The 25,608-nt window shown below is 41.5% G+C and overlaps 2 protein-coding genes across 4 annotated transcripts in view; one reads left to right on the top strand and one right to left on the bottom strand.

Moving 5' to 3' along the window:
- The window catches only part of NT5E (5'-nucleotidase ecto), a 59,454-nt gene extending 47,411 nt beyond the window's left edge, over positions 1–12,043 (top strand). Inside the window, exons 4-9 of the mRNA XM_046675804.1 lie at positions 792–986; positions 2,396–2,550; positions 3,959–4,064; positions 4,916–5,065; positions 6,417–6,617; positions 10,022–12,043. Of these exons, the coding sequence (XP_046531760.1) occupies positions 792–986; positions 2,396–2,550; positions 3,959–4,064; positions 4,916–5,065; positions 6,417–6,617; positions 10,022–10,185 (971 nt within the window). The 3' untranslated portion in view covers positions 10,186–12,043. The remainder of the gene's footprint in view (positions 1–791; positions 987–2,395; positions 2,551–3,958; positions 4,065–4,915; positions 5,066–6,416; positions 6,618–10,021) is intronic.
- An 8,757-nt stretch (positions 12,044–20,800) lies between these two features.
- SNX14 (sorting nexin 14) overlaps positions 20,801–25,608 on the bottom strand; it is a 71,855-nt gene continuing 67,047 nt past the window's right edge. For all 3 annotated transcript variants that reach the window (XM_046674529.1, XM_046674528.1, XM_046674530.1), the window contains 5 exons: positions 25,286–25,450; positions 25,013–25,108; positions 22,656–22,747; positions 21,939–21,995; positions 20,801–21,001 (listed from right to left, as the gene is read on the bottom strand). In XM_046674529.1, coding sequence (XP_046530485.1) covers positions 20,963–21,001; positions 21,939–21,995; positions 22,656–22,747; positions 25,013–25,108; positions 25,286–25,450 — 449 coding nt within the window. In that variant the 3' untranslated portion in view covers positions 20,801–20,962. The remainder of the gene's footprint in view (positions 21,002–21,938; positions 21,996–22,655; positions 22,748–25,012; positions 25,109–25,285; positions 25,451–25,608) is intronic.

Genomic DNA, 25,608 nt, shown 5'->3' with positions numbered 1-25,608 from the left:
GCAGTGGTGGGGTGGACCTGTCAGCCTCTGGGTGACGAGTGGCTCCCAAGCTCTCCCCCGGGGTCTCCTCCGAGACAAAATCAGCAGGACTTGGCGGGTGTGAGGTCTGGCTGGGGTGGGTGGTGTGTGTGCTGGTCAGTCACCAGGGTGCATGTGGCTCTTCGGAAAGGCACCTGAGGGGACGCAGAATTTAGCAGTAAAACCTGAGGACAGCCTTTGTCATTTTTGCTCATCTTCCATCAAAGATTCTAAGCTCTGGAGTGTGTGTAGAGTTTCTAGTGGTTGCCATCACCTCATAAGGGAAAGAAAAATCCATTTACTGAGTATCTACTATGCGCCAGGCACTGTGCTAGGGAGTTTCGACATTTAATCCTCTCAACAGCCCTGTCAGTTAGGAATTGTTATTTTGCCCATTTTACAGGTGAGGAAACTGACGGCTAGTGAAGCGGCTTGGCTGTCCCACCCAGCTAGTGAGGGTGGAGCCAGGCTCAGGGTGGAGGCAGGAGAATCTTGGCAGTCCTGCATCTGTGTGTTCCCCAGCACCAGGCACAGTGCCCTGGATTTAGGAAGAGCTAGCAAATGCCACTGAGTTGAGAATGGAAGGAGTCATGTGCCAAAAGGGCACTCGGAAATGGGCACATGCCCAAGCGGGGCTCTGAAAGACCAGTTATGGAGACACCAGCTGGCCAGTCATCAATTCAAAACTCACTGTCATCTGGCCAGTGGCCTGCTGGCCTGCAGCCAGCTGTATACAAGGGCTGACTTGATCAGCTTTGGCTCTTTTATTTTAGGCAAACCACCTTCCAAAGAGGTGCCAGCTGGGAATTACCCATTCATAGTCACCTCCGATGATGGACGGAAGGTTCCTGTGGTCCAGGCCTATGCTTTTGGCAAATACCTAGGCTATTTGAAGGTTGAGTTTGATGAAAAAGGATATGTCACTTCCCATGGAAATCCCATTCTTCTCAACAGCAGCATTCCTGAAGGTACGTGAAATTCAGAGCAATGTTCCACCAGTCCAAAAGTTAGATGGCTGGGTTTTTTCTCCCCCTCAACCCCTCCCACCCCCTTTTTTTTGTTTTGGTTAATGTTTCAGGACAAGTCTGTAATACTTTTGAAGAATCGAGCTTCTCTCTTAAGTTTACTCTTTCATTAATACGGACATTTAAAACACACCCAGGGCCGGCTCCGTGGCCGAGTGGTTAAGTTCGTGCGCTCCCCTGTGGCGGCCCAGGGTTCGGATCCTGGGCACGGACATGGCACCGCTCGTCAGGCCACGTTGATGCGGCGTCCCACATCCCACAACTAGAAGGACCTGCAACTAAGATATACAACTGTGTACAGGGGGGTTTGGAGAGATAAAGCAGAAAAGAAAAAAAGATTGGCAACAGTTGTTAGCCCAGGTGCCAATTCTTTAAAAAAAATAAAGGAAGATTGGCAACAGTTGTTGGCTCAGGTGCCAATCCTTAAAAAAAAAAAAAGATTGGCAACAGTTGTTAGCCCAGGTGCCAATCTGTAAAAAAAAAAAAAGAAAAAAATTTTTAAAAAAATAAGTAAATAAAACACACCCAAAAGCCATTTACTTCTCCGCATCCCATCAGCGTCCCACAGTGTGCCCCTGCTCCTTGTGCCCTTTCAAGCTTTACCCTGCCACGGGAAAGCCACTGTCAGCGAGGGTCCAGAGGAGAGCTGGTTATTGAAGCAGAGCGGCTCAAACTGGGCAGAGCGGGGCTCCAACCCTGGCCCTGCCACCATGAGCATATGCCTGGGGCAAGTTGCCCAGTCTCAATGGGCCTCAGTTTCTTTATGTATCAAATGGGGGAGTGTGTTTCTTACATGGTTGTCTGGGACTCAGAGTAAAGATACATTTATGTCATGGACTTTCATATAGTATGAACATGAACAGGCTCCCGTGCTTCTCTCTCACCTGCCCTTTACCGCTCACCATGATCAGATCAGGGAAGGAAGGGCGGTGAGGTCCACAGTGCCCTGGAGAACCTGTGGTCGCAGCAGCCAGAGGGAGGGGCAGGGACCACACAGGCAGCAGAACCTCAGCTGGCCAGTTATGCCCACCCTTGGGCCTTTCCTCGCCCCCCCCACCACCACTAATGCTATCCCAGGTGGGCCAACAGGTATTCACACAGATGTGATGACGTTAGGATACTCAGCACGCCTTAAGTTAAGATCCATTCCGAGTCTTATTACCAAGAAACAGAATGGAGGTTCCTAAGGAAATTTCACAGTCAAAACCAAAATGTACAGAAATATGTTAAAGAAACATATACTCACAACAGGTAAGCTAAATGATGTTTGATTTCTTCTCCAAAATTTAGACCAATGTGAGATCTGCCTTAAATGCAGGCTAATTTTTGTTATCATTGTTGCTTTTTTCTAGATCCTGGCATAAAAGCAGAGATTAACGAATGGCGTAAAAAATTATATAATTATTCTACCCAGGAAGTGGGGAGAACACTTGTCTATCTGGATGGCACCACTCAATCATGCCGCTTTAAAGAATGCAACATGGGCAACCTGATTTGTGATGCTATGGTGAGTGGTCCTCAGGAATGCAGGCCTATGCCCAGGGAGGGAGGAAGGAGAGGTGGAAGGATGCAAGGACGGACAACTCGATAGTTACAGAGTTGAGCATTTTAAAAGGTCAGTGCCCGGGGAAGAGCTTGGTGTGGATTCATACTGAGCGCCTTGGGCAGGAGCCTGAACCAGACCAGCTGATCATCACTTTATTGCTTAACAAGCACTGAAGCCTTTATTTTAAGGTGTTCATCTTGGATGTCTGAATTTCGGGTGTTGCGTTCCTTTTGTAAGATGATCTGAATACACAAACTCTCCTACTCTGAAGACGTAGACATAGTCGATGAAACACGTCTGTTGGGCCTAACCGGGCCAGACTGTTTCACCCATCTGCCTTCTTGGCTCCAGAGACCTGGGCCTGTGTGACTGGAACCTCCTTCACAAGCAGAGAGTAACAACAGGCAGTTATCGTGATAATAGTAAGTCCTGTGGCTGAGCAGGCTCACCCATGGAAAGCACTCCTCTGACCACCTGTCTGTGGGCAGACTGGCTGTGGCAGCCCCTGGGGGCCGTGCTGAGTCAAGGTCTCTCAGGTCAGACTCACACTCCCACAAGATCACAGCCCACACCCAGGGCTCGGTGGCTCGGATATAGCCACACTCAATAAATGTCTGCCAAGTAAATGACAACATGCACGCTTTCCAAGGTGAGACCAACGCTGGCTGCTCAGCATCATGCAGTCAGTGCAAGAGACGTAGCTAGAGAAGCCAGTGTGTGGATGTCTAGAGAAAGGTCTGGAAGGAAACACCCCAGGCTGTTAGCAGTGCTTACCTCTCTGTTAAGAGGCTGGGGCAAGTGTAAGAAAACTCTTGTTTTTGCACTATTTTTTTTTTCAAGTAAGAATGTATTATTCATTTTATTTCTTCTAACTAAATAGATATCTTGTAAAAGAAAAGTAAGAATGAAACTGATCCTCCCCAGTTTCAGGAGGCTGTCTCTGTGCCTCCCGAATTGCCAACCCAGGAATTGGCTGGGGACCTAGAGTGGACGCCAGGGCTCCTGTTGGCCGGAGGTCTGGAGTTGACAGGCCTTCGGGTCCCGCCCTGGAGGCAGCCAGTCTGCATGGGGGCCCTGTCCTGCCACCACAGCAGCCAGCTGTGCTAATGCCCAGCAGTATGAGAGTGCAGCGGTCTCTGGAGAGGGGGCTCAGAGCCACTTGCTTCTGAGAGTCTGACACGGGACTGGTCACAATATCTTATTTCTGCTTCTCAGAGCATAAAACTAGTTCTGACTAGTTATACTTGGGAAATCTCAGGGAACACAGCAGAGCAGCTTGATTTCCTCAGTAGAGCTAACCAAATTCCTGGAACTGACCCTCAGGAAGAAGGCCCAGAATAACTAATGTAAATTCCTGCTACTGTTGCAGATCAACAACAACCTTAGACACTCGGATGCAGTGTCCTGGAACCACGTGTCCATGTGCATTTTAAATGGAGGTGGCATTCGGTCGCCCATTGACGAGCAGAACAACGGTATGCTCCCCAGGCCCTCGGCTCAGCGTGCTCTCTCTCTGACATGCCCCCGGGCAGCCTCAGCTCCCCTCTGCTGCCAGCCACGTAGCACCGTGTCGGCCCCTTCAGTTTGGGCTAACTGCCATTCAAGTCAGTGCCTCACCCGAAGGGCACACACACGCTTGTGTGTTCTCGTGTGTCTTCACACACCCAGGCAACGGCAGGGTTAGTGGAACTCAAGCTGGATCTAAACTTCTGAGTCACAAAGCTAAACTGTTGCTGATTTATGCAAAATACTGACAGCCTCCACCTTGATAGCTAGAAAGAGAAAGACAAAACTGCCAGTCTTCTGTGCTGGAAAAAAACATACCGCTGGATTCAATTCTTTTAGCACGTTTAAAGATATCCAGGATTATATCATTTGGTAAAACAACCCAACTAGACTGATACTCAAGACATTCTCATTCTCCCGATACACTGCCAAAACCAGTCAGTCTCAGGGTATGCTCCAAATTCGTTTCATCGTCAAACAGGGACAGGTGGCAGGGACACACTGCCTGTCTGGAGGAACTGAGCAATGCCTAACACCCACTGAGATCCAGCCTCAAGCCAGGAAATCCAGGGCAGAGCACAGGTGACTCTTGAGCCACCGCCATTTAGAAGCTCCCAGTGGTGGAGGGCACAGCCAGAGGGCTCTTGAACGCATTCCCTCCCTAAGTGTCAGGAGCCACTTCGACACTGCTGATGCTGTCCCAGTAGGGCCCCGAGGCCCTGTGTCTCCTCACCTCCTCCACCAGTCCTACGGGAACCTGGGCTTGGGGTAAGCATGTCCTCGAGCTGTTTTCCTCTGCCTCATCTGTGACTACCCTCAGGCACCATTACCTTGGAGAGCCTGACGGCTGTGTTGCCCTTTGGAGGCACCTTTGACCTGGTCCAACTAAAAGGCTCCACCCTGAAGAAGGCCTTTGAGCACAGTGTGCACCGGTACGGCCTGTCCACCGGAGAGTTTCTGCAGGTGGGCGGTAAGTCACCCTCCAAGATGAAGTGGGACTTCCTGCTGGTTGGCTTAGCTCCCCTCACCAGGACCTCCATGACCAGGCTTGTTGGGGTTTTCCCCCACCCAACACCAATGCATAGTCTTTCGGTGGTCGTGGACTCCCAGACCACTGAGACTAGGTCAGGGTCAAAGCCCCAAGGCCCCGGCACTGAGCACTGTTTGCCAACTCTGATTTGGACATTAGATGGACTCTCTGCAGGAGCTGGCCCGGCAAACTCTAAGCAGGTCAACTGCCTTGAGGCCTAGTTTCTATTAAAATCTTAGTTGTTTAAACATTCAATATTCTTTGTAAAAAAAAAAAAAATCCCTTCTCTGGTCTATTCACAATTGCCTGGAACCATGCCGAGGTGCAAAGGAGTGCAGTGACCAATTAGTATTAACAGAGATGACTTCTGGGAGGGGCAGTGTGCTGCGCAAACACATGGGAACACCTGGGTCTGGTTCCACTGTGAGCTGGGGCAAGTCTGCAACCTCTCTGAGCACGGTGAGAAAACTGCCCTGCTCATCTCACAGATTACAGTGAAAATTGAATGAGAATAAATGCTTCACAAGTTGCCAAGGACTTCTGAAATGCTTTTGTTGATAATTCATTCCACAGTCCCATGAATTAATCTCTAAATTAACATTAATAATCTTATTTGACTCTGACACCATATTTTGGCCCCATTTTTTGACTGTAGCTATTGGCCACCCTTCCCCCCTTGATGGGTGTGATTGCTTTGTCTAGCCTTCCCTCCGTAGGACACCACACTGTTGGCATTGAGGGGCTGCAGAAGGCGGTGGGCCGCTGGCCTGCTGCCTGTACCGTAACGCAAACATCCTCCATTTTTCCAGTAGAGACTGGAGGGAACAGCAGTGAACTGATGCTCTAGCCCAGTGTTGGGTAGCTGTATGTTTTGTGAAAGTCACCCAAACCCAAATTATTACCATTTTGTAGTCTTCAAAATTCTAACCAATGTGCTGCACCTCTCATCTAGTTCTCATTTTCCAAGCCACTGAACAAAGTCGCTGGGCCAGCTGGTTCAGGATTTTAAGAAGATGTGGTTTCTCCCTGCAGTCACCCCTTGCCCAGCCTGGGCCAGAGCCAGTGCTCCTGCCCGTGGCTCAGACCTCCCAGAAGGATTCAAAGACGAACCTAACCAAGAAAGGGTAGCTTCAATGTCACCTCAACTCTCTTGTTGAAATTTCATTCAAGCTCAAACTACATGAAAACCAAGCCCAGTGCCCTAATGCCAGATTTGGGGCAAAATCCCTTTCTTAGAACACAGAAATTTCCCTTTGGATCCAGTGAAAACAAAGACTCCTTTCTTTTCTAGGAATTCACGTGGTATATGATCTTTCCCGAAAACCCGGGGACAGAGTGGTCACATTAGATGTTCTTTGCACCCAGTGTCGCGTGCCCCATTACGAGCCTCTCAGAATGGATAAAGTGTATAAGCTGATCCTCCCGAACTTCCTTGCCAATGGTGGAGATGGATTCCAGATGATAAAGGACGAGGTATTAAAACATGACTCCGGTAAGCACAAGCGTCTCTTCCTCTCCCTGTCCCAGTGGTATTTAAGAACAGCAGGACTGGTCTGAAGAGGAGAGCTACTCATGACGCCAGCAGGGCAAAGCCAAAACCAGATCCTACCCCTATGTTGCCAGCTCCCTCCTGCTTTGTTTGAAAACAGCCACACAGCACAAGGGAGTATGTGCCCAGCCCCTCCCTAGCACACACACCCCTCCATCCAAGCCCAGGACAAAAACATTTGTCAATCAAAAACGTCTTAAAACTCTAGGTACACCTAAACAGCTATTTAAATTGTGAAATATAAATGAGTTTTGCACTTACAGAAAAACCACCTCTAGACCTTTGGGTTGGACATGGAAAAGCATCATATTAAATCATCTAATCTTTCTCAAAGAAGCTTTTAGCGTGAAGAGGTCAGGCAGGAGTGGATGGGATATGCACCCCCCTTTCAGCACAGTGGGTTGGTGGAATCAAAGATGGGAACCACCACACTTGACTCCAGTCAACATTTTCTGCAGCATTGAAGGTCATTATACCCTAGCCTCACTTTTAAAAATGCAATTGAGAACCATCTCATGTGCATAAAGTCCACTGACAGAATACACTACTCCTTCCTCTTCTCCAGAGCAGAAACGAGGGTGCTTACAAGACACATGCACAGCTTCTCCGCATCTCCAGGAAGGAGCTGAGCCAGGTTCCTCCTCAGCCTTACCAGAGTGGACCTGCTATTTTACTGCTTATTCCAAGGAGGGTGAAGGACAGAGCCAGGGCAAAGGAGGGCAGCCCTTCTGGGGAAGAAAGGTGCTGGCTACTTCTGTCCATTCCATGACAGAAGATGGAAGAGCAGGCCTAAAAAGGTGTCCTCTTGAGCCCCACATGAGACAAAGAGGCTGACGGCTGTCGGAGAGCAGGAGCTCACACAGAAGACTGAGGAAGCCTAGCCTTAAGCTCAGCCTGGCTACACAGTAGAGTCACTTGGGGAGCATTTTAAATTACGTACCAATACCTTGGCCCCTACTTTTAAGAGATTCTAATTTAATTGGGTTGGGGCAAAAGCCTCTTCCAGTGATTCTAATGTACACCCAGGGGTGAGAACCACTGCAGAAAAGGGTTCTTTTTTAAGTATTAGAGTAATATATTTTTTTATTGAGGTATAATTGACATATAATATTATGTTAGTTTAAGGTATACAACAGAATGACTCAATATTTGTATATGTTGTGAAATAATCACCTCTAATTCTGGTTAACAGGTCACCATAGTTACAAAAAAATAGTTACAAAAAATAGTTATATAAAAAATTTTTTCTTGTGATGAGAACTTTTAAGATCTACTCTCATAATTTCAAATATGCAATACAGTATTATTAACTATAGTCACCATGTTGTACATTATATCCCCAGGACTTACTTGTTTTATAACTAGAGGTTTGTACCTTTTGACCCCTTCACTCAATCTGCCCACCTCCCACCTACCACCTCTTGTGAACACCAATCTGTTCTCTGTATCTGTCAGCTTGGTTTTTGTTGTTGCTGTTTTTTAGATTCTCACAGAAGTGAGATCACACGGTATTTGACTTTCTCTGTCTGACTTATTTCACTTAGCATAATGCCCTCAAGGTCCATCCATGTTATTGCAAATGCAAATGGCAAGATTTTATTTTTTTTAAGGCTGAATAGATTCCATTGCATATATATATGCCCTGTCTTTTTCTTAATTACTTTATTGAGGTCACTTTGGTTTATCACATTGTGTAAATTTCAGGTGTACATCATTATATTTCAGCTTCTGTATAGACTGCATCATGTTCACCACCAAAAGTCTAGTTTCCATCCATCACCATACATACGTGCCCCTTTACCCTTCCCCTACCCCCTTCCCCTCTGGTAACCACTAATCTATTATCCTTATAGATATGTTTATCTTCCACATATTAGTGAAATCATATGGTATTTGTCTTTCTCTGTCTGACATTTTGCTTAGCATAATAACCTCAAGGTCCATCTATGTTGTTGCAAATGGCATGATTGCGTCTTTTTAAAGGCCGAGTAGTCTTCCACTGTGTGTATATATACCAGATCTTCTTTATCCATTCCTCCATCGATGGACACATTGTTTCCATATCTTGGCTATTGTAAATAATGCTGCAGTGAACATGGCCATGCATACATATTTTTGAATTAGTGTTTTTGTCTTCTTTGGATAAATATGCAGATGTGGAATTGCTGAATCATATGGTAGTTCTTTCAATTCTTTGAGGAACCTCCATACTGTTTTCCATAGTGGCTGCATCGGTTTACATTCCCACCAACAGTGCACAAAGGGTTCCCTTTTCTTCACACTCTCACCAACACTTGTTATTATCTTTTCAATAATAGTCATTCTAACAGGTGTGAGGCGATATCTCACTGTGGCTTAATTTGCATTTCCCTGCTAACTAGTGACACTGAGCATCTTTTCATATGCCTGTTGGCCATCTGTCTGTCTGTCTTTGGAAAAAATGTTCAGATCCTCTGCCCATTTTTTTTTTTTTTTTTAAAGATTGGCACCTGAGCTAACAACTGTTGCCAATCTTACTGGTTTGTGTTTTTTTTGCCTTTTCTCCCCAAATCCCCCCAGTACACAGTTGTCTATTTTAGTTGTGGGTCCTTATAGTTGTGGCATATGGGACGCCACCGCATCATGGCCTGATGAGTGGTACCATGTCCGTGCCCAGGATCCGAAAGCAGAGCGTGCGAACTTAACCACTCAGCCACGGGACCAGCCCCATCTGCTCATTTTTTATTTGGATCGTTAGGGGTTTTTTGCTATTGAGTTGTATGAGTTCTTTATATATTTTACATATCAACCCCTTATCATATATATGATTTGCAGAATGGTATTTTTAAAATAAAATTCTGTTGGGTCCCTATGAGTTTGATGTAGTCATAGGCAATTAATATTTCTTGATCAGCTCTCCTTGCTTTTGGAAATGAAGGCTCGATTGTCTCACCATCAATCGTGTGAAAATGATTCTTGAGCAGGCAAGCAAAAGGAAGCTGCTTTTATGTCTCAACTAATTGCTCTTGACCCGGTCCCCTAATACCCTTGTTCTGGAGTGGGTCAAAGGCAATGATGTCAACAATCTCTCCTGAGACACCTCAGAGGGAGACAACTCTGTTCCCCCCAATTATCCAATATTGAACAAGAGGCACATGTCACATCTGGAACATGAAAAAGCAATCAAATTCTTTGCACGTATGATCATCACTGTTCTTGTGTTCTATGACATTTTATCCCTGTTTATGAAAGGAATATCTTCCCTCTTATAAATACATAGGACTTTACAGAAATACATTGGTTTTCTTCCTCTCTTACTGTTAATTGATAATTACTTTTTCTGTAGTTAAAATTATGTATTTTTCTAGGTGACCAAGATATCGACGTGGTGTCTGGATACATCTCAAAAATGAAAGTAATCTATCCAGCAGTTGAAGGTCGGATCAAGTTTTCTGCAGGAAGTCACTGCCATGGAAGCTTTTCTCTAATATTTCTTTCATTTTGGGCAGTGATCATTGTTTTATACCAATAGCCAAAAACTCTCCTTGCCATTAAGGCGTGGAACTACATTTTTCCTCAAGTGAGATTCAGGTCTGCCTTTTAGGAACTGGCTTTGTGATGGCTCAGACCATCCTCACAGGCTCCTACAAGCTGAGCTTAGAGGGTCGTAAATGAAGACACTCCATCATCACTCAGGATCAGCAACTTAGTGAACACCCAGGAAAAGAAATGAAAATGGGCCCTAAGAGGCCCTAAACCATTAGTTTACATGTACAAATTTTAGTAACATTTTTTCACAATTTTAAACCATAGAAATCATTTTTCTCCTTTATATCCATTCTAATCCACCAAGCAACTTATGTGTACATAGAACTTCATCATTTACAAGGGAGTTTTAAGCACATTATCTTATTGGATGTCCACACCTCTCTTTGGTGGGCAAGACTGGTATTGTTTTTCCCATTTGACAGAAGAGGAAACTAAATCCCAGAAAGAGTTGACTTGTTCCAGGCCACACAGCTAAAAGTGACAGATCCAAGACCTGCACTTAGGTCTTCTGATTTCAAGTCCAGCACTCTCTCAACGATATCCAGTTGCTATTCAGAATGATACTCGGTGGTCTTCACTCTTCCCAACTGTCGACAGCCCCAAGTTCATGGACGACAAGTCTGCTTTATTTTCGGTCTCTAATTTTTTCCTTTGTAGCTCCGGTTGTTATAACGAGTTTGATGGACTCACAAACACAGGGGAGCATCCTCTCTCGTACCCATGTGCCTTTGATGAGTCAGGGAACAAACGGTGCAGCAGATAATGGGAAAGGCCAGAGGCTGCAAAAGGCAATCAAGGGGTAGGGAGGAAGGGAAGGGAAGAAAAGGACACCCACGACCGATTTACATTACAAAAGAGAACGAGCTGAAGGGCATTTAGATGTGTTAAATAGATTTTTGCTAAGGAGCAGCAGCATAGAGCCTGACACATGTTATTAGCTGTTAATAATTTTATGAAATTCCATCAGTTCTGCCTCTATGCTCTTCCTCCGTTCTTCCTAGCGTGAAGGCGTCATGAGAAGAGAACCTTCTAAGACAAGGTAATTCTAAACCTGCACCTGTCCCTCCCCAGCAAGATGCCAGCATTGTACTTATTCTAGTCACATCACCCATACACACACACACACTCTCCCTTCCGTGCCACTCTCCCCTCCTCCCCTCCCCAGAGGGGAGACCAGGGTTGATCTTTTAAAAGTGGCATACATAGAAGTTTGAAATCAGCTCTGCCTCCAGATCTGAACAATCACTGAAAGTCCGTCTCAAGTATAGATATGAGAACTCCTGCCTGGGAGTGGGCCCCTTGGAGTGGGTGCTCAGGAAATACCCAGACTAATGAGATGATTTATGCCCAAAGATCGAATTCTTGCTTAAGGTGGCAGTGAGACCATGTGAGCCTGTCAGCACTGCATAAACAATTCAACAAGAAATGGGAGCCTTCACCTTAACAGTGAGCAAACAGCAGCTACAAGTTTGGAGAAGGAGTGTTTGTTTCTTAATGTTTACAAATATTAAGTAGTCAATACAAAATATACTTTTAAATTTCATAGCCTCTTTATAAAGTTTGTTGCAGTATAATAATGCCCTCGGTTCTATGCCTATACAGATTAGCTATAAATAAACAAATGTCAGTAAGATTGTAAGAGGAAAATTAGAGAAAGATGCATTTGGGGTATACTTTTTATGCTTTGTCAGTAAAATAAATCCTATTGCAGCACAAATTTTTAAAAAACATTTTTCTAAGTTTTCTAAATCTGTGTGCATGTATTTTGCAGTGGTTTAAGAAATAACCTCAAAACACTTTGCAACTGTTGATTCCAAACAATTAAAGATATGCTCCTTAAATTTTGTGGTGATTTCTTCTCTCAAGCAAACACCTATAACCAAGACAGTGTGACTGAAGGGAAACTCGACAGTTTATCACTGGTATCATTTCCTTTGACCACAAGCCCCTTGCCATCTGATAACCCTCCCTATCTCCCTTCTCATCCAAAAAATGCATGCAATTTCTGGATAGAACAGTAAATAAAGGGTATTTTAAGCAAGACAACTACATTTTCTGGCTTTCATGTACAAAATCTAATGCAGAAACTGTTTTGAGGCATATGGTGGTTTCCTAAAAATAACAATGTCCACACTCGATAGTGTCGGGGATTTTAACTGACTGTCTGAACTGGCTGTGCATCTGAGAATCTTCCTCAAGCATACTGATGACACAAGAGGCCAGCTGTTACATCTTCATCAACCTCACACCTTAAGTCCACTGGTGGCAGAGCTGCCTTCAGCAGTTTGCAACAAAGAGTAAGCTGGGTTTCTCAGAAGAAAGTTTAGGTGGCTAATAGTTGTCCATTAGAAAAAGCTGCTCCCTGAGGGAGAATGTGGTCCCCTGATTAGTTTCCTGGAGCTGCTGTAACAAAGTGCCACAAACTGGATGGCTTACACATCAGAAATTGACCTACCGTCTGTCTGTTCCGGAGCCTAGCAGTCCGAGATCAAGTTGGCAGGGTCGGTTCCTTCTGAGTGCTGTGAGGGAGAATCTGTTCCAGGCCTCTCCTACCTTCTGGTAGCCTCAGGCATTCCTTGCCTTATAAATGGTATTCTCTTCCTGTTTTACATCCTTTTCCCTCTGTACATGTCTGTTTCTGTGTACGAATTTCCCCTTTTTATAAGGATCCAGTTATATTGGATTAGGCCCACTCTAATGACTTTTCGTCATCTGCAAAAACCCTACTTCCAAGTAAGCCCCTCAGGGTTAGGACTGAAGTCCTGCCACAGGCCCTCAGCATCTTTTAGAGGGAAACAATTCAACCGATAACAGTCCCCTGGCATGATCTACATAATCAGCTGGGGCAGCCCTGAAGCAACTAGCAGCTTCTGCGTCCTTTATATTCTGTAAATGAAAGGTTATAATTACTATTATTTTTGTACTGGTAAAATCATACACATTTTAGAAGGTGATTTGGCTCAACTACAGCAAATCAAAAGGAATCAGTTTTCCTATCTAATGCAGTCAAAAAGAGGAGCTATAAACTTTTATAACAAATTGGGAGATCTCAAATCTCTAGTGAGTAGTACTGAGGCCTCTAAGAACCTGAATGAAATGCTTCATGAAAACATTCAGTTAACAGGGGCCAGCCTGGTGGCATAGACATTAAGTTCACATACTCCACTTTGAAGGCCTGGGGTTCACAGGTTTGGATCCCAGGCGCAGACCTACACTGCTCCTTAAGCCATACTGTGGCAGCATCCCACATACAAAATAGAGGAAGAATGACACTGATGTTAGCTCAGCAACAATCTTCCTCAAGCAAAAAGAGGAAGATTGGCAACAGATGTTAGCTCAGGGCCAATCTTCGACACCAAAAACCAAACCAAAACAAACAAAACATTCAGTTAACAAATAAGCTAGTTAGGGTGTGAAAACAGTTTAACTCTGATCCATGACAAGGATGGCTGGCATATTACAAGCAAGGATGGAAATTTATAGACTCATTATTCATGAGGATTCTTGGTTGCAAAAAAACAAGAAAATGTCTGTAACCAGAGACATATCAGAAGGATATTAGCTAGCTCCCAGAATCATCAAGAAGCATGGAGAGTGAGGCCTAGAAACTGGAGAGCAAGCAAGGAAAGTGAGGCACTGCCACAGGAGCAGTCTTCGTGGCCCACTGCACCGGTGCTACTGGGTTCACCTCCACCACAGCTCCACCCACAAGGGCCTTTCACTGTCCTCGGGCCTCCATTCAGATGGAGCAGCTAACGAGCTGAGCCTGGTTCAGGACCAAAGTGACTTTCATGAAGACAGCAGGCTGACTGAGGATTTTACTCCACCTTTTGACTTCCATAAGAAAAACCGATACCCTCTCCCCCAATTACCTTGGAATTCCCCCAAATAAAGATGTTCCAATTCTGGACAATCAAACATGAGAAATGGCCCCAATGAATACTGAGGATTTTCAAGTACAACAAATATGGATAAAATGATATGTTAAAAACAAAAACACTAGCTTCTGAGTTTGTCTTGAAAACTACACTGAGTTCTTAACCTTCTCTCCAACAACGTACAGTCGCATGTGTGATATCCAGATTTTTAAGAAAGCCAAAAACGCCGTGAAAGTAAACAACACTGCAACCTTTTTTTTGGTAAGACAATCACTAAATAATTTGTAAGCATATTAGTAATGAAATTAGCCCCTAAGATATGTTGATATTATTTTATAAAGAAAAATAAATATGGCTAGTCAAATTTCTAAATAACCTTGAAGTTTTTAATTAGATGGGGTTTTTGTTCAGACCTATACTCTACAGATGAAGCAAAAGAAATCTATACATTTAAAGAATAAACGTAAGTTTTATTTTATTGGTAAAATCATAATGTATTGACTTTATATATCAACATTAACAGTGTTCTGAAAACTGCACTAACTTCTCACGTTGTGAAACTGATTTTGTGATAACTTTTGTGTCATAACTGAGAAATGCTTATAGCATGATTCCTGCTCATCCACAACACACATATATTATTACTCTGCTCAGGTTTTCCTCATGTAGCCTTGCCTTATTCCTTACTGAATATCTACCTTTGAGTAAAAGTGAAAAGAAAAGATGAGACTATAAAATCAGAGATCCTAGACACTACAGTAGAATAAGTCTTAATGAACAGACTAGTAACGTAACCTCTGTAATTACTTTCTCTAGAACTACACCCCAGATAGGTAGGCTTCTGGCTCCTTGAATATCTGATAGCTGCTTAACTCTACCCCTCCCCATCCCAGCCAGGAAAGCCCACCACAATGCAAGTGAATGAGAGCAGCATTACAGGGATAACACGGAAGCCAATATAATTCACACTTAAAATAGAAATAGAAAACAAATCACACGGGAACTTCAGTACTTAAATTTTATTCATTGTAATAAACTACTAGCCACCCACTTCAAAACTAATCAAGAGACACAGTGGGCTGAACACCAGGGCTGAGACGATGCTAATCTCCACTAGCCAGCAGCCATAAGCTGAATGCCAGAGGCACCTCACAGAGGGAGAAGAATGTGCAGCTATTAGAAATATTAATAAATTGTAAAAACACAAATCCACGTCATTTAAAGATCATTAATCTATTTATTACAAGACAAGAATATCTTAGAACTTTTCGTCAATGTAGAAAATTAAAACAGAATGACTGAGCGCGGGGTGCAGTTCAACAGGCTGCAGTGCTTTCGCAGGGCCGTTCTCCATCCCCAGAGCTCAGCGCACTGCCATGCTCAACTTACTCGAATCCGTCAGTGCCCACACAGCTGTATCTCCTATACACTTAACTTCCTTGAATTATCCAATATTTTGGCCACATTCAGTATAACTTTGGTTTTTGTAGTTATTTGAAAAAAAAGAAGAATCAGCCTCAGTGTGCTCCCTCGTAACTTCTCAGCAGTTACACCCGTCCTACAGCCCTTCCCTTCCTCTCCAACATCCCTCTCTGCTTCCTCCTTCTCTGGGAACACCTCTGTACTTACCTGATGCAGAAATCTGGGAGTCTGAGCCTGAGTCCAGTACCCTAAGGTGGGCTGACATGCTCACTGGACCTGCAGCACTGGTTCAGGATTATGTGTAGAGGCACGTGCCCTGGTCTCTTTGACACTCCTTTCACTAGGCAACAGTCACATAAAAAGGTGAGGGACCTAGATCACAGCCACACTCCTGCCTCTTAACCCCCTCCATGTACATTCCACCTCAACACCCCCCAAACCAGTCTTTTTGTATCGATCACCTTCCTGGTGCCAAGTGCTGCTGGGCTGGGACAGGTGATGGAGGGATGAGGAAGACACATCCCTGCAATTAGACTGTTCACAGCTGAGTGGGAGAGAGAGAACTAACATCTAAGAACAGAAATGCAGGCTTGTATTTGTCTATCCAGCCTCTCTTCCTACTCCTGGAAAGAGCCCCCACACATTGGGAGACACTGCATCTCTCCTATTCCAGGTGGTTCTGGTAAGACAGCTAACTACAGTCTCCTAGCCCATGTGGAAGCAGGAAGCATATGACCCAGGCCTCACAATTATGGTGTCTGACTGTCTTGGTCTGAGTTATTGGCACAGGGATAGGCATGTGACGGAAGCCAAGACAATAAGAATCCTTCCACAAGCTTTTATAGGTGTACGGATGGCGAGAGAGACAAGCTCCCTTTTTTGCCCCTCTGTATCATCATGTGATTCCATAGTTGCTTATAACTGTCCTCCCTGACACGAAGGCATGTGCAAGAACGACAGGGAACAAGACAGAAGCTGAGGCAAGCAATGGACGTGTCCACAGAGTCCTGATACTATTTAAGTGCTGGTTAAGTCCTACTGAGGACAATTTTATTATTGCCTGTCCATAGATGGTTTACGTGAACACGTTATTTCTCTCTTCTTTTTTCAAAGCAAAGTTGAGTTGACTTCTGTCACAATCAAAAGCTTAAACTAGCCCAAACTAGGAGAAAATGTCAAAAAGCTTCCCTGAACACCTGTGCGTGTGGAAGTGAGAAGGGAAGGAAGTTAAATAGGAAAAACAGTGCAGACGTTAAGTAAACAGGGCTAAAATCCCTCAGGTAAAATTATGCAGTTTTCATTCTTGTACCACTAAAATGGATCTGAAAAACTTTAGAAAACTATCTAAAACACATTCCTTACGAATAAATTCAATGTCACCTATTTTCCCAAGACTTTTGAGCTACTTTTTAAAAATTAAATCTCCAAATAAAATAACTTGGCAGCCCGCTCCCTACTTATGGGAGTTCCTGGGAGTTGCTTACATGTCCCAGTTACTGCATACTGCTCTACGCTGCTCAAGGCTTCTGCAAAATTCCTTTAAGCCACCTCATTTTCACCTCCCCGTGCTGTACCAGTTTTCTCTACTCACACTGTCCCAGAATATGGATATAGTACTACCATCACTCCCAAGAGCAGACAGCATGAAGCTGTAGTGTAAAAACAAAGTTTCACTAAGTGGGCATAACTGGAGGGCCTTCCAATGATACAGAAAACTTATAACTCCATGTGCAATAGCCATTCTCCTAAAAAGCATCAGCTAAAGCCATCACATGAAGTCCCTTTTGGGGGCCCTCCTCAGCACCCTTCCTGGTAAGCACTAGAGAGCCCAGGGCACAGTCCTTGGACTGCCTCTCTTTTCTATTTACACCTAATCTCTTGATGGTCTCATCCAGTTTCATTACTTTGCAGCTGGATGCTGGTGACTCCCAAATTCCTATCTCCAGGCTGGATCTCTCCCCTGAACTCCACACTCACAACTACAACTGCCTCTTGGGGATGCCTAGTTGGGATGGTTAATAGGCATCACAAACTTTAAATGTCCAAAAGTGAATTCCTGAACTTTCCCTCAAAACGTGTGCCATTCACAATCTCCCTCATCTCATTTAATGGACCCTTCATCCTTCCTATTGCTTAGGCCGAACCCTGAGATTATCCTGGGCTGCTCCCTTTTTCTCCAACTCACAACCTGTCCATTCGTAAATCCTGTTGCCTAACTCAAAAAAAAAAAAAAAGACATCAACTTTTTGACAACTCCACAAGTATTACCCTGATTCAAATAACTGTCATTTCACCTGAATTACTTCAACAGCTTCCTTAACGAGCTCCTTGTCTCTACTTTTGCTCCACTTTAGTCCGTTCTCAACATTCCCAATATAGTAACCAATGTGATCCTGTTACATTAGAAGCAAGAGTGTGTTGCTCACCTGCTCAAAATCTTTCCAACACACTTCAAGCAAAAGTGACAGTTATCACAGTGGCCCGCAATGATCTGGTTTCCCATGATTTCTCTGACATTATCTCCCCTCACTCCCCATGATGTAGCCACAATGACCTCCTTGCTGTTCTTCCCATAAAACAGGCACATTCCCACTCAAACCTTTGCGCTTGCTATTTCTCTGCTGGGACATGGGCCCCCAAATACATTCGCAGCCTGATTTTTCTCCTCCTTCAGGTCTTTTCTTCATCGTCCCAGACCACATTATTTAAAATCGCAACCCTGCACTCATAACACTCTATTTCCCCTCAGTTCATTTTTCTTCTGAGCACTTATTACTTTCTGACATACTGCATTATTTCCTTTTTATTTTGTTTATTGTCTATCTCCCTCAGCTTGAACGTAGGCTTATAAACGCACAAATATATCCCTAGCATCTAAAACTTCCCGGCACACGGTGAGTGTTCAATACACACTTGTCAAATAAACTGAATAAATCACCAGCATCCAGATGCAAACTGAAGGATCCAGATGCATCCTTCTCTTGTACCTCTCTGCCAATCAGACTTCTATTTATATTTCTGTTGTAAAATCTAACGGTTCTTAGTAAGTCAATAAATGATCATTTAAGTCCTTACTTTCAACCATTTCTCAGAATCTTCTGATATCTTTAACTAAATGATTATACTTATAACACAATCTTATAATGCCCTTGATAAATTTCAAAGTGTCTTCCCAACTATTTCATTTTAACCCCACAACTAAAAACAGTGATAGTTTTTTCTATAAACACATTTCAAAATGTGAAGCTCATGCATTAGAGGACATAAAGATGGACTGAAAGGAGTGTGCAAAGTAAAATATTTGAAATACACCAGGGAACGTACTTCTGAAAGGGATCCAGACAGTGACTACTTTTGGAAATAAAAGCTCCTTCCGTGAGGAAACACTGACAAGAACATGAAGACTAGAGACAGATCTAAGTTTGAATTCTAACTTCACCACTCTCTCTGGCTTCTATATCTTCACCTACAAAATAGGAATAATACCATGTCACAGTTATTGTGATGGCTGATGAAATGTTAGAATGTATATAAAACGCCTGGTCAATAGAGAGCACATCTAGTTCCTTTCCTTTTTATAATGTAAATGATTACTTCTGTATGTGTAGCTTTTTATACATCACATTTTTTTTAACTAGAGCTCACCCATTGATATGGATTGAATTATGTCCTCCTAAAATTCACATGTTGAAACCCTAAACCCCAACGTGACTATATTTGGAGATGGGGTCTTTAGGAGGTAACTAAAGTTAAATGAGGTCATAAGAGTGGCCTCTAATCCAAAGAGATTGGTGGCCTAACAAGAAGAAGGAGAGAGACAGAGAGACAGAAAGTGAGAGAGACAGAGAGTGAGAGAGTGAGAGAGTGAGAGAGAGAGAGAGAGAGAGAGAAAGGGAGGGAGTGCTTTTTCTCTCTCTCTTCCCATACATTTGTGCAAAGAGGTCACGTGAGCACACAGTGAGAAGATAGCTGTCTGCAAGCCAAGGGAAGAGGCCTCAGAATGAAACCTACCTTGTCAGCACCCTGATCTTGGACGTCCCAGCCTCCAAAACTGAGAGAAAGAACAAATTTCTGTTGTTTAAACCACCTGGTCCATGGTATTTTGTTATGGCAACCCAAGCAGACTGATACACTCAAAACAACCTTTTTCTCACCTAAATAAACAGAATATCACAATTCATAGAAGAATAGGTGAAGATGGCATAAAAAGGCCTGTAAAATATTTTATTTTTCAAGTTCACCCTGACACTTTAAATAAGGATGTTCAAAATGCTATGGATTTTAATGTGAAGAGTTAGCCTGACTAATATTCCACCTGTCCCTGAGAAATCAGTAAATGTTTAAGGCTTAGTATTAAAGCATTGATTCACAGAATCTCATACATATTCTAGAATTTTCAAGCAATTAAAAATATAACGGAACTACTAACAGAAGTTTTTTAAAAAATTTACAACATCTAATGACCATTTTTTAAGACCTTGGAAAAAAATAGTGAATATCATTAAATGAGTTAGTTCTCCAAATTATATTTTAGGATTCTCACATTACCCAGTTTATTGCCTAATACATGGTTGAAACTCAATAAATATATTCCAAATGAATGCTACAACCAATAACAAACACAAAATGCTCAATCTTGAAAGGCAAATTTGTTTTAAGATGAAAAGAATGATAGAATGGGAAGAAATTATAAGTAGAATTCTAAACACTAAATCTTTAAAAATAATCATTTAAATTAACTTTCCTCAAGGAATAAAGTTAATTCCATATTTTTCTTTTGGAGAGGCAACAAACAACATAAACCAAAACTCTACTTGACTAAATTGTTTACACAAGCTTTTGGAATATAGTTACATAGATTCAGTGAAATGTACTTGCACCCACACAATCACAAATATCTGTATGTACTCAGTTTTCACACCCAAAAGGGCTACCCTTTCAATCATCCAGCAAGAGTAAGGAGAAGGCCCATGTTTGCTACGAAAAACTCATAAAAAATGTCTTCTTTATAGACACACAGTTAACCATGTAGAAAATTTTTAAAAAGGGAGAATAAACCTACTAAAATGTACTAACTCTAAACGAGACAGCAAATCAGATCTTATTCCTGTTTCTACACACTAAACATAATTATTTTCAAAGTGATACAGTACAAAGGTTATTGGTCTTATCTGTTTGTTCTAAGGGGATTATGAATTATCTCTATGAAAAACAGCAATAACAAGTGATGTATGTTCCAATAAAATTTGGATAACAGGTGCAAAATGAAAGACTATGAAACCCAATCACTTCTAATCATTAAGTTTGTGCTAGTCTTTATTAAAACAAAAAAAAGCAATTTCAGACACTAAATTACATGATATATACAAGAATATACAAAAATAAACAGAAAAAAGTACTTCTCTACCAAACTAGCACAGCAGAAATTTCAACTGGTTATTCTGTCCCAAATCCAAATGTTTACATCCACGACGTCACAGAGGTAACCTCCTTTTGCACCTAAAGTAAAAATAAATCTATTTAATAGAACACAATAAAATAAGATTCATTTGTGACTTGCCTAACAGTTCCAGTGTATTAAAATTCTAACCTAAGATATATATATAACCAAAAGAAATTAGCTGGCATATGCCACAGATATTTATGTTTTAGAGAGGAGAAAAATGGCAAGGTATAGAGACAGATGTGATCAAGTCCCCAACAGAGAGCCAAAGGTGTCCTGGTACTGATTCCCAAGAAAATGGAACATAAAATGTCCATCACTGCCCCATTGTTTTAATATACATGTAATGTAACTATAACTTGAAAGCTCATAATTAATAGGTAAATAGTCCAAATCTGATTCTCTCTACTCTACGAAACTAACATTTCATTGCTATACCACAACCTTATAGGGTAGTTATTTCATCTGACCAAAAGGATTAGTCAAAAAATAAAAAGAGCAAAACATGACTTAAATCTTTGCCCAAAACTCAAAATCCTCAAGATTCAATATAATAATAATATTACCATCCTCCAATTCCAATTCCTTTTGTGCTCTTGGGTTCACATAAGCTCAACTGCTTCCAAACTACTCCAGCCTGACTTACAGGGCACTCAGCGCTGCAGATGCCAGCCGGAAGAGCATGGCCCGTTCTAAAGCTGGGACTCAGACTCACACCTTCCTCTGCACAGGCTGCAGGGTATAACATCCCTGCCTGCTGGTAATTAGGAAAGGGTGAAGTCAAAGCAGAGGCTATTCAGTTCCTTTCTCTCAAAATCCACTCTATGTTTGAGCACGTTGAATAAAGAAAATATAAAGAGCCATTTGTTAAGGTTGTTCATTTTTAAAGGGGTCACAGTCAAAAGGGTTTCCTTAATTTTTGTGTCCCTAATTAAAACAAATGTCAGCATACAATTAAAAATATAAAGAATAATATTGCTGCTTTTCAGTTACCTTATTGAGCTCTGGAAACAGCTCTTGTATTACAATATCCAATAAAACATAAGTCAGCTAAAACACCAAAAAGAAATTTTTTTTAGGATATTAGACAAAAAACCCATAAAAATGATAAACACAAAATTCAGGACTGTATTTACCTCTAAATGGGAAGGCAGCGAATAGAACTGACAATATAAAATAAGCACAAAAGTAGCTCCATTACTATTAATAATGTTCTATTCTTAAGATGAGCATTAGATACATGTATTCACATGGAAACATTCTATTATACCTCATAATTCATTTTATATTAAATATTTTATTTGTAACAAAAAATTTAAACAAGCAAGATACAAAATTGTAACTGTATAAGATCTCAACAGAATATGTAAAGACCATAAAAATAAAAATGTTAACTATGGTTATTCTACGTAATCTGAATGAGGGAATTCTTGATTTTTAAATTTTTACTTTATTTCATGAGTTTTCTGTATACTCCAAATTTTCTACAATGAATATATGTTTATTTTAAATAAAAACAATTCATGTTATAAAGAAAAAAGGCAATTGGCAAAAAAGTAACAAATGAAACACACTTTTTTCTATCTGAATGCTTGAATTACACTGATTGCCCTGCTTTAGTATCGTGTCACTTCACAGTTAATAATACACAGACACTCCACTGTGTCATTCCCCAGTCAACACTAGTCAACCTACTTTAATGAACTGTACCTGCTTGTTGAGAACGGGCTGCTGTAAGCCATCAAACAGAAGCCTGACGCTTTCATACTTGGCTTCTTCACCAATACACTTGACTATCAGATCTAAACAGGAAAGCCACAGGTGGAACAATTTTATATTATAAAGTGACTCATCATTAACTTGATCATAATGCAAAATCTCCATCCTGTTTTCCAGATATTATGCAAAAATGGTAAATCAGCATTTCCTAAACCAATGTTTTTATAAGAGGCTCGTGGAAAAAAGAGAAATGCAGTATCATGTACCCTCCTTTTGGAGATTCACGATGCACAAAGTATTCTGTAAGCTCCGAGGAATGCCGCAGTAAAGAAATCTGCTTATACTGTGAAGTGATAAAAGACAGCCGGGAAATAATATACAGTGTATTATCCCATTTAGATAAAACAAATGAAACAAAACCCTAAAATTATGTATGTACATTTGTTCATACGTGTATAGAAATGCATAGAAATATGTCTGTGAGGATTAACACCACACCGGATCATGCGGCTATTTCCGCACAGTGGGGAGAGGCCGGCTTCTACTTCTTACTCTCTACATTTTCATAATGTCTGAGTATCTTAACATCGGGGAAAAAAAAGGTTCATTAATTTTTTAATATAGACTTTCCTCGATGAATATGACTTTAATTTATTTCTGTACTTTCTGCATAATTACTATTAACCATCTGACAGAACAATACTTTTGGGAAATGTTTCAACGTTAGTTTAGAGTCCAAAAAGTTCTGATTCATGTTTGACTGCCCAGGTGTCACGTATCACTCTTGTTACCAAAAAGAATCAGTCCTTATTAAAATCTCTGCTGAATGTTTTCCCCCAAGCAGGGAAAAAAAAAATTACTCTTAAGTAAACAAGGTGTTCAAATATTTGTCCTTTCTCTGAATCATAATGAAACTCTTAGCTGTTCATGGAAAATTCTCACTTTACATTTGCTTCTCTGAGGTATACCTAACCCTAAGAGGTAAAGACCAAATTCAGTTTACAAAAAGTATAGTAGATCCTTGATATTTTAAAGATTATGTGGCTCAATATGGATCTTTGCGAATCTTCTAATTCACCAATACTACATATGATTTCCCAATTAACGTGTGAAGCATAATGGACAAAAATAAGTGATCCTTTCAGATCCTTCAGAAGTCACTAAGTAAGAAATGAGGAGTAGAGGACAACAACAGAAAGGCATACTAAGCTTACTCACTAGCTAAATTACTCCTCCCCAAATGGAAGTCTTGATGTAGATGGGATTCAAATTCATGCCTCAGCAAAATAAGAAATTCTTACATTCACTGGCTTTCCATGTTGTTCTGAATATCAAAACTAAGACTGTTAAAAACATGAATGCTTAGGCCACTATATACAAAACAGGTAAGAAATCCTTTCATCATTTTCGTACAGAACTTACTCAAAAATAGTTTCTGTTCACTTTTACATCATAGATTTAGCTTAATTGTCTTCACATAGAGGAGCAGAACTATTCTGAGACTAATTTTCCAACAATGAGAATTCCCTAAGGCACAGTCCTAAGCCCTTTTCCACTCTTACTCTGTATTTTCTCCCTGGGCATTATCATCCACTCACACAGGACTCCCATATCTCTGTTCTGCACCATTGTTCCTTCCACTTCCAAACCTGGGTATCTAACTGCAAACTAGACATCTCCTCCTGAATAACGTATAGGCATTTCACACTCAAAATGTCTTAAACTAAGTATCCTCTGCTTTGATCCCTTGACACTTTTTGCTTCTATTTCTCATCTCAATAAGAGGTCAGTAACATTCATTTATTTGGTGGCCCAAGGCTACCTCCTGTACAGGAGAGGTGGTCATCCTCCTCCTCCTCTGGGATATGTGTAACTTGAACATGTCTCTATGATCACATGTGTGTTTTGTCCGTATGTGTGTCTTCCTGCTAGACAGAGCTACCCAAGCACACTTTTTATATCCCTTGCACTTCACACAGTGCCTGGCACATGGAAGGTGCTCGATAAATTTGTAATGAATAAATGAGTCTTTTAGTCATACACACTAGTGAAGCTCTTCTCATAGTACAGTGAGCAGCTGAACTCTAGCTGTCCCACAAATACAGTCTGATTCTAAGTTATCACTGAAAGAATGGAGCTACTCTGTGAGTAGAAACAGCCTGTCTTGCAGTTCTTAGTGCTAACATAATAAAAAAAAAATTTTATTTAACTAATGAGCTAATTTTAATTGGTCCTTATAGCTATTTCTAAAATGAAAATTCACAGTAAAAGTTAGCCTGAATTATTATTATACATTGTGACCTCAAAGGAGTGCTAATCTATATTAAACTACTTCTTAAATACTACACCTGGAATGTAATTCATCATTTCTTCAAAAGTCTGTTTTGCTCGTTTTTGCTTATCCTGGAGAGAGCGAGGTTCAGTGTTCTCACAGAATACAGCATCTAAAAAGAGATAAAAAGAAATATTTTCTGGAATTTTCACCTATTATACACAAAGTGTTTCCTCATAGTAGAAATACTAATAAACCAAAGAAAAACAAAAATTCTCACTCCTTTATATCTGATTAAAATCATTAAGAATACACAAAACATGAAACAAAAACACGAGAAAATACAAACCTCTGAGAAGTGTTATGAGTGAGACCAAACGGTGCTCCTGAAAGAGCTGTTCTAGCTTACAGTGAAGATAGTAGTCAGTGTACATTTCCAGGGTGTTTTTAAAGAGGATTCGAGTTCCCATTAACAGATGATGCAGCCAGTCAGGAACCTGGAAAACCACGCGTCCTGAGGAGGATCACATGGAATACTTCACTGTTCAGATAAACAGCCATTTGAACATTTTCCAATATAAAAAACACAAATGGTCAATATTTTATTTGTAAACACCAGTAACTTTAATATATTCAAGACCAATTGTACTCAATTCTTATAAAAGAAGTATC

The sequence above is a fragment of the Equus quagga genome, chromosome 11 (assembly GCF_021613505.1).
Source record: "Equus quagga isolate Etosha38 chromosome 11, UCLA_HA_Equagga_1.0, whole genome shotgun sequence".
Classification (NCBI taxonomy): domain Eukaryota; kingdom Metazoa; phylum Chordata; class Mammalia; order Perissodactyla; family Equidae; genus Equus; species Equus quagga.
This window is presented reverse-complemented; position numbering and strand designations above follow the sequence as displayed.